The 9,652-nt window shown below is 50.0% G+C and overlaps 1 protein-coding gene across 1 annotated transcript; it reads right to left on the bottom strand.

Moving 5' to 3' along the window:
• Nucleotides 1-8,369: 8,369 nt before the first annotated feature.
• Nucleotides 8,370-9,305, bottom strand: LOC311200842 (olfactory receptor 14A16-like; the record flags this gene model as incomplete). Its single annotated transcript, XM_084275147.1, has 1 exon — nucleotides 8,370-9,305. The coding sequence occupies one exon, from the start codon at nucleotides 9,303-9,305 to the stop codon at nucleotides 8,370-8,372; it is 936 nt and encodes a 311-aa protein (XP_084131273.1).
• Between the last annotated feature and the right edge of the window lie 347 nt (nucleotides 9,306-9,652).

Below are 9,652 nucleotides of genomic sequence, written 5' to 3' on the forward strand. Positions count from 1 at the left end.
AGAGAGATTGTGATGTAAGGGAATCGTTGGGTAAAGAGAATGTGAGGTAAGGGGATGGTGGGGTAAGGGGATTGTGAGCTAAATGGATTGTAAATTAAGGGGATTGTGGGGTAAAGGGTTTATGAGGTAGGGGGATTGTGAGGTGAGGGGATTGTGAGGTGAGGGGATTGTGAGGTGAGGGGATTGTGAGGTGAGGGGATTGTGAGGTAAAAGGATTGTGAACTAAGGGGATTGTGAGGTCAGGGGATTGTTATTTAAAGGGATTGTGAGGTAAAGGAATTGTGAGATAAGGTTATTGTGAGTTAAGGGGATTGTGAGTCTAGTGTATTTTGAGGGAAAGGAATTGTGAGGTAAGGGGATTGTGAGGTAAAGGGATTGTGGGGTTAAAGGGATTGTGAGGTAAGGGGATTGTGATGAAATGGGATTGTGATGTATGGGGATTTTGAGATAAAGGGATTGTGAAGAAAGGGGATTGAGAGGTAAGGGTGTTTTTTGAGGTAAAGGGATTGTGAGGCAATATGATTATGAGGTAAGGGGATTGTGAGGTATGGGAATTGTGAGGTAAAGGGATTGTGAGGTAAATTGATTGTGAGGTAAGGGTGTTGTGAGTCAAGGAGATTGTGATGTATGGGCATTTTGAGGGAAAGGTATTGTGAGGTAAAGGGATTGTGAGGTAAGGGGATTGTGAGGCAAAGGGATTGTGAGTTTAAGGGATTGTTTGGTTAAGGGATTTTGAGGTAATGGGATTCGGTGGTAAATGGATTGTGAAATAAGGAGATTGTGGGGTAAAAGGATTGTGAGGTAAGGAGATTGTGAGATAAGGGTATTGTGAGGTAAGGGGATTTTGAGGTAAGGGGATTGTGAGGTAAGAGGATTGTGAGGTGTGGCATGCAGTTTGAGAAACAAAGCCTCAAGCACTGCTAGGTTAACAGATAACGGGATGGAGCTTTTAGGCCATGAACCATGGGGAAACTAAACAAGGTGGCAGCATCTTTGCCAGCCCCCTGCTGGGACAGGCTCCAGGAGAAAGCGTCCTCTATTTTTAAGGTGTATCTGCTGTCTGACGAGGTTTTAGAAGTTCTTAGCATGGTAAGATAGAGATGCTGCTGTGACAGCAAAATGTTGTCCAATCAGATGTAGCCCAGGAACAGAGTGTGTTTGAATGAAAGCAGCCGTCTGCAGAGCATATAAACAGGAATGGTTCTGTGCAATGAATCGACTCTTGCTGCATCAAGCTGTGTCCCGTCTCTCTCTGTCGCGGCAGATTTGTTTTGGATTTCAGTAGATGTTGTTTCACCCCAGCTGAGAGCCCAGCAGCACACAGTCGCTTGTTCTTTAAAACGGGGGGGGGGGGGGGGGGGGGGATTTTGGGGGGAGGGAGGGGGAAGGGAAAGGGAAAAAAAACCCAAAACCAAGGAAACAAAACCCCACGGGTTGGGGTAAGGATAGTTTACTAGAATAGCAGAAAGAGAGAGATAACAATAGTCACAGGACTTTGTAGCAAAATCTATGAAACTGGTGACACACAATGCAGTTTCTCACCAAACCCACAACTCAGACTGTGCAGCTCAGAGCCGTCCCAAAAACTGGACCATCCCCAAAACTGCACGTCCTGGAGCTGCTTCCTCCAACCAGCCCCTGCTTTTATGCTGAGCATGACAGAATGGGTATGGAATACCCCCTTTGGCCAGTTCGGGTCACCTGTCCTGGCTGCGTCCCCTCCTTTCTCATTAGTAGGGAAATATGAACAACTGAAAAGTTCTTGATTGCTTGGCAACAACTGGACACATCAGGGTGCTCTCAGCACTGCTCTCATCCTAATTCCTAAACACAGAATTCCATCCACTATAAGAAAAGAAATTAACTCCATCCTAGCCAAAACCAGGACACTTAGGTATGCAATGGATCAAACCTGCTGTAATAAGGTTTAATTTAATGGAGAATAAATGTTTAAAGGTGAAAAGAAACACAAAACCATCCAGGTCCCCCACTTAAACAGGCTGCAGAACGAGCCCTGAGATGTCTGAGGGTGGAGTACTTCAAGCATGTGGAGAGTAGCCTCATGGATTTGGTAGATGCTTGTGAGGTCACTGGGAGCTGAATATCTCAACAATGTGTCCTTGGCCAATAGGGAATACGTGCTTGTGAGGTCATACTGACAGACCTGGAGCAGGCTGTGGACAGTGGAGGTTGTTGTGAGGTCACTGATTCTGGAACAGTTGACAGGACAAGAGAAGGCAGATGGTCTGTGTTGTGATGTCAGTGGTTCCCAAGTAGCTGATAGGTCAGACAAAGCCCAAAACTTGTGTAGAGAGTATCATTACTCCCTGAATAGTTGATAGGCAGGGAAAAGACCAATAGGCTGTGTGGGTTCTGAGGAAGTATCTCTAGCCTGAGTCTAGGACCAGGGTTATGGACAGTATAGGTCCTTCTGAGGCTACTGGTAGCTGGATGTATGATTGGCCAGGAACTGTCAGATATCTCATGAATGTCCTTGTGATGTCAGTGGTGCCAAAATACCTGACAAGCCAGGAATGGGGACATGTCAGTGGTAGATGCTGTGAGATCACCTTTGCCTGAGTGGTGGACAGGCCAGGAGTGTGCACCTTACTTGTGCATGACGTGGTTTCATTGGTGCTGGATTAGCTTTGATGCTGAGAGAGGCATATGGCTTGTGTGGGTGTGGTGGTTTAGCCCTGGCTGGAGGCCAGACACCCACCAAAGTCGGTCTATTCCTCCCCTTTTTATTTGGGCAGGGGAGAAAATAGATATCAAGAGGCTCAGGAGTCAAGATAAGGACAGGGAGAGATCATCCTGTAATGAACAACCTGGGCAAAACAGACTCAACAGAGGGAAGGACAGAAAACTCTCTAGTTTATTACACTGCACACCCAGTGACACCAGAGTTGGATAATGAGAAGCGTGACCAGATCTTAAAACAACAGGACCAGATCTTAAAGCACCTTCCCCCCACCCCTCCCTTCAGTTTAGTCAGGATTTTGCTCCTTTCTTCCCCCCCATGGTGGCTCGGGAGGGGCAGGGACTGGGAGATGGGGGTTCGGTCAGTCCCTTGCAAGTTGGTTTCCTTCTTGGCTGGGGGGGGTCATTCATTCCTCACACCCTCCCCCTGCTGCACCGTGGGGTCCCACCCAGGGCAGACAGTCCTCCATGACCTTCTCCAACATGAGTCCTTTCCCACAGGGCTTCAGCTCTTCCCCAGCTGCCCCAGCATGGGTCACTGCTATGGGTGCAGTCATCAGTCACAGTGTCTCTCAGTCCCAGTCCTCCACGGGGTCACCAGCCTCCCCCCAGCAAGCCTACTCTGGCCCAAATCTCTCTCTTGCTCATCTCTGTGTCTCTGTCTCTCCCCACGGGCTGCCAGTGCAGGCAGGGGCTGGCTCCAACGTGGGTCACAGCATCTCCTGTCTGTCTCCACCTGCTCCATCCAGCGTGGGGCCTCTCCACGGGCTGCAGGTGGGATCTGGGCTTTTCCCATGGGCTGCAGTGGGACACCCGCTCCACCATGGGTTTCTCCCCAGGCTGCAGGGGCATCTTTCACTCTGGCACATTGGGCACATCCTCCCCCCACTTCCTGGCCTTGGTCTGCACAGCTCGTTGCATCTTCTCACTCCCTTCTCTGGTGGAAAAAGGCAGCTGCTTGTGTTTATGTTTTCCTCAATGTGATTCCCAGAGGCGCTGTGACCATCACTGATGGGCTTGGCCTTGGTCAGCAGTGACTCTGCCCTTGGATCAACCAATGTTTGCTCTGCAGGGCCTGCAGAGAACTTCCAGCTGCTTCTTGCAGGAGCCATCTCTGCAGCCCCCACCCTCTCCCAGCACCCAGCTACGCCAGACTGCAACAATAACTGACTTTTCTATGTATCTGAATAACAATGTTCTGGGAGAGAATCTCCTCTGGAAGCTGACCCCCTTCACACGCTGCTTGGCTGTAGCAGGCAGCTGAGGAGAGAGATTTCACGGTTATTAAACTGTGTCATGTTGAACTGCTGTTTGTTGTCAGAGAAATCTGTCTGTGCCTGTGAGCACAGATGATGCCAGGAAAAGTGTTGGGAGTCCCAGGAGGCCAGTGAGGGAACTACTGGGCTTGGGGAAGAGCAAGATTCTCCAGACAGGGTTGGATCTCCAGAGACTGCTTTTCCTGCCTGTCCAGATCTCCTTAGCAGACCCATACCCATCACAGAACGCTGCTGTCACTTCTTCTATCGACTGACCCATGCCAGAAAATACCTGTGACTGGAAAAAGGTCCTTCATAGGAAATTCCTTTGACATCTTCATCACTAAGGACCTAACTGAAATCAAATTAGTTGTAGGAGTTTTGAGGATTTTTAAATGAAAGTGACTTGAAGAGCCATGCTTGTAAGGGCTTTCTGGATGTTAATGAGCCCCATGGTGTCTTTTCTTCTGAGTCCACAGACCTCAGATACCAAGTGGAGATTGATGAAACATCTCAAGAAGTTTGAGTCAGGAGTAATGCCCAAAGTACCTTGAAGCACTAACAGGCCCCACTGGGAGCCATTCCTGACAAAGACTCCCCAGGGGCTCGTTAGAGCAGACAACTGGAGGCCATGAGGACAAACCCAGGCAAAGCACAGGCAGCTCTGATGCTGAGGACACCCTGGCTTGGTCTGGTGAAGCAGAAATGCCAAGTGCTGACCCCCAGTCTCTGGGCAGGGAGATCCTGACCCTCACCTGTGTCTCAGGGCTCTTCCTTGGGCAGTGTGACAGGGGTATCACACATGGTGACCTCCCCTGGGGTGTGTGCAAGGAGTCAGCCATGCTCCATGGCCATGAGGACAATGTGTCTTCCCTGAGGCCTCTGTGGCAGGGACATCAGCCACAGCCAGGGGGGCAAATACCTCATTTCTATCAGGCCCTTTCAGCCGGGCTGGCACACTTGGCCATCTGCACCACAGCCCATCCCACACTGCCCCCAGACTGTGCCTGTTTCCCTGCAGTCACCCATCACTCTTCCCCACCTTGATCTCACCTCACTGTGTCCCTGCCTGTACTGCTGTCTCTCCGTCCTCACCAGCAATCCCTGGAAACACAAACCCACCAGCTCATCCACACTTCCTCCCAGTGACCTTTTGACCCACAGCACTGAGGGCAGAATGACTTTTCTTTATCCTCACATCCACTGTGATCTCCAAAGCTGTAGTTTGTGATGAATTTCTTTTCTCATGCTGTTTTCTTATAGCCCAAAGAATGCCATTCACCTCTGAAATGTACATTTAAAATCTTTGGAGCTACTCCTGTGGTTTCCTCAGCCTCCACTTCTCCAGTCTAAAGAAACCCAGGTCTCAGCCTCTTCACGTCGAATCGAAGAATCACAGATTCACAAGGTTGGAAAAGACCTTTAAAGATCATCAAATCCAACCATTCCCATCCTGTGCTAAACCATATCCCTAAGTGATAAGGTCTCCCCTCAACCTCCTCTTCTCCAGACTAAACATCCCCAGCTCCCTCAACTGCTCCATATATGATTTTCCCTCCAGCCCCTTCCCCAGCCTGGTTGCCCTTCTCTGCACTTGTTCAAGGACCTCAATGTCCTTCTTATGGTGAGGTGCCTAGAACTGGACACAGCACTCAAGGTGCAGCCTCACCAATGCTGGGTACAGGGGCACAATCACCTCCCCAGACCTACTGGCCATACTATTTTTGATACAAGCCAGGATGTCAGTGGCTTTCTTGGCTTCCTGGGCTCACTGCTGACTCATAGTCAGCCTGCAGTCACCCAACACCCCCATGTCCTTCTCTGCCTGACAGCTCTCCAGCCAGTCTCACCCAAGCCTGTAGTGCTGCATGGGGTTGTTCTGTCCCATGTGCAGCACTCTGCACTTGCCCTTGTTAAACTTCATCCTGTTGGTCTCAGCCCATCGGTCCAGTCTGTTCAGATCCCTCTGAAGAGCCTCCCGCCCCTCAGGCAGATCAACACTTCCTCCCAGCTTAGTGTCCTCTGCAAATTTGCTTAGGGAGCATTCCATCTCTTCATCGAGGTAATGGATAAAGATGTTGAACAAGACTGGACCCTGGACTGAGCCCTGGGGGACAGCACATCTGCCAGCTCCCTCAGTATTCCTGGGTAGATCCCATATGGCCCCATGGACTTGGTGATGTCTAACTGGCCAAGTTACAACCATAACCACTAAACTATCTTCCTGAAGCCCCATGTCTACCTGTTTTGTGTGCACAACCATGGATGGCAACGCCACCTCCTGCCTGGGCACCCTGTTCTAATGCTTCATGACTCTTTTGGTGAAGACATGTTTCCTAATTTCCAATTGGAACCCACACTGGCGTAACCTAAGATCATTTCCTCTTGTCCTATTGCTAGTCACTAGGGACAAGAGGCCAACACCCACCTCACTTCAATCTCCTTTCAGGTAGCTCTAGAAAGCTCTCAGGTCTTGCCTCAGCCTCCTCCAGGCTGAAAAGCCCCAGCTTCCTCAGCCTCTCTTCATAAGACCTGTGCACCAGACCTCTAAGCAGCCTAATTTCCCTTCTCTGCACCCTCTCCAGCACCTCAATGTCCTTCCTATACTGCAGCACCCAAAGGTACACGCAGTACTCGAGGTGTGGCCGTAAAAGGGTGAGATTACATCCCTAGCCCTGGTGGTCACTCTTTGTGGTGGTTTGACCCAGTCTGCAGGTCAGCTGCCCATCAAAACTGCTCTATCAAAATATATAGAAATATTTTCTGTATGTACAGAGAGATATATTAAATATAGAGATATTCAATATAGAGATAAATATATAGCCACTATACCAAAGTATATATTGAGCGGCTTAGGAGTTGAGATAAGGACAGGGAGAGATCGTTCTACAATTGGTATCGTGGGCAAAACAGACTCAACACGGAATGAAAACAGGAAAACCATCTAATTTATTGCACATATACACACACTGAGTGAAACCAGAGTAGGATAATGAGAAGTAAAACCAGAGCTGAAAACATCTTCCTGCACCCCTCCCTTTCTCTAAGACTTCACTTTATTAATGATTTATCTCCCTTCACCCTCCCCAAGTCTTACATGAGGACATGGGGATGGGGGTTCGGGTCAGTTTATCACAAGTTGTTTTCCTTCTTCTTAGTGTTGGGGCTGGGGAGGGAGGGGAAGAGGGTGGGGATAGCATTCCTTACACCCTTCCCCTGCTGCACCATGGGGTCCCACCCATGGCAGACAGTCCTTAACCAACTTGTCCAACATAGGTACTTTCCCACAGGGTTTCAGCTCTTCCCCAACTGCCCCAGCATGGGTCACTGCGATGGGCTGCAGTCATAAAATCAGAGAACGTCTCTCAGTCTCTTGGGCCCAGACTGCTCCAGCCTGGTCCCCCATGGAGTCACAAATCCCCTCAGGAAACCTGCTCTGGCGTGGGCCTTTCTCTCTCTACACAGGCTGCAGGTCCTGACAGGAATTTGCTCCAACACAGGACACAGCGTCTTCTATATGTTTCCATCTGCTCCCGCATGGGGCCTTTCAACAGGCTGCAGACGGGATCTCTGCTCCATGTCATCTTCCATGGGCTGCAGGGGGACACCGACTCCACCACAGTCCTCTCCATAAGCTGCCAGGAAATCTTCCTCTCCAGCACCTGGAGAACCTTGTCCCCCTCCTTCTTCACTGACCATGGTGTCTGCACAGTTTCTTACATCTCACTCCCTTCCTCTGGTGACAAAAAGTGGCTGCTTGCCCTTTTTTTATCACTTACATGTGATTCCTATAGGTGCTATGACTGCCACTGATGGGCTTGGCCTTGGCCAGTGGCAGGTCAGCCCTTGAGCTGGCTGGTGTTTAATCTGTCAGACCTTGGGGAAGTTTCTAGCTGCTTCTTGCAGAAGCCACCCCTGCAGCCCCCCACCCCGTAATGTAAACCTCTATTCACTTTCCACCCCAAGGCACCTAATGGACCCAGACATGGCCTTTGTTCGGCTGGTGGCTTCTGATCCCCTTTCAGATGTGCTGTAACCTGTCCTACGAAACAGACCCTTTACCATCCAGGTCCTCAGGTCGCACTGGGAACCCAGTAAAGTAAAGGATCAGCCAAGCTCTCATTCCCTTCAACGTCAGACAGTGTCTTGGTCCCTCTAAGCCAATGCAGCACCCAAGGGAAACAGCAGGGCCTTGTTGCCTGCAGCTCCTTGTGCGTATTCTGCACTCCAGTTTGGAAAGTACAGCCCAAGCTTCCCACACTTCACCAGACTGGGTCAGTCTGGACTTAACCTCCTGAGAAGTAGAACCAATGCAAGCATGTCTAAACAAAAACAGTTATAACAGTGCAATGCCCATCAAACACCAGCTGGCTGAGATAAATCTGAGAAATTTGGTGAGGAAAGATGAGCAGTTTATTGCTGCTGAAACACTACTGCTAGAATGAGGTTCCTCAGAGCGCTCTTGAGTTCTGTGTTCCTCATGCTGTAGATGAGGGGGTTCACTGCAGGAGGCACCACCGCATACAGCACTGACAGAGCAACATCCCAGCATAGGGAAGAGATGGAGGGGGGCTTCAGGTAGGCAAACATGCCAGAGCTGACAAATAGAAAGACAACAGCCAAGTGAGGGAGGCAGGTGGAAAAGGCTTTGTGCCGTCCCTGCTGCGAGGGGATCCTCAGCACGGCCCTGAAGATCTGAACATAGGACACCACAATGTACACAAAACAAGCAGAAACTGAGAAAAAGCTAAACCCAAGAAGTTCAACCTCCTTGATGAAATACTGTGAGCATGAGAGCTTGAGGATCTGGGGGATTTCACAGAAGAACTGGTCAACAGCATTGCCATGGCAGAGGGGCAGTGAAAATGTATTGGCTGTGTGCAGCACAGCATTGAGAAGCCCACTTGCCCAGGCAGCTGCTGCCATGTGGACACAAGCTCTGCTGCCCAGGAGGGTCCTGTAGTGCAGGGGGTGGCAGATGGCCACGTAGCGGTCATAGGCCATGACAGTGAGAAGATAAACCTCTGCTGCAACCATGAAGACAAACACAAAGACCTGTGCAGCACATCCTGTGTAGGAAATGGCCCTGGTGTCCCACAAGGAATTGGCCATGGATTTGGGGAGAGTGGTAGAGATGGAGACTATGTCAAGGAGAGAGAGGTTTAAGAGAAAGAAGTACATGGGGGTGTGGAGGTGGTGGTCACAGGCTATGGTGATTATGACGAGGCCATTGCCCAGGAGAGCAGCCAGGTAGATGCCCAGGAAGAGGCAGAAGTGCAGGAGCTGCAGCTCCCGTGTGTCTGCAAAGGGCAGGAGGAGGAACTGGCTGATGGAGCTGCTGTTGGACATCTGCTGCATCTGAATATGATCTTCAGTTTGTGAGAAAACAGAGATACTGATTGAGGTCAGACTTCTGTAAGCCATGCATATTCTATGTCTCAATGCAATTCTTCATTCGGACTCTGTCAGGAAGCCTCTCTTCAGGAACATCTCTCTACCTCTCCTTCACTTGTGCTTCGGGTTTTGCTGGATGAGGAGGCAATTAGGAGCAGAGGCACTTTAGTGACCTCAAAGGAGTGCTGTTTAATGGACCATGAAAAAATCAGGCTCAGGTGTTCCACCCCAAATACACTTGAGGTGGAGGAAAGCAGAGACATCCCTGACCCAAGAGCAGATTGACAGACTCCTCATCTTTG

The sequence above is a fragment of the Gallinula chloropus genome (genome assembly GCF_964237585.1).
Source record: "Gallinula chloropus genome assembly, chromosome: 25".
Classification (NCBI taxonomy): Eukaryota; Metazoa; Chordata; class Aves; order Gruiformes; family Rallidae; genus Gallinula; species Gallinula chloropus.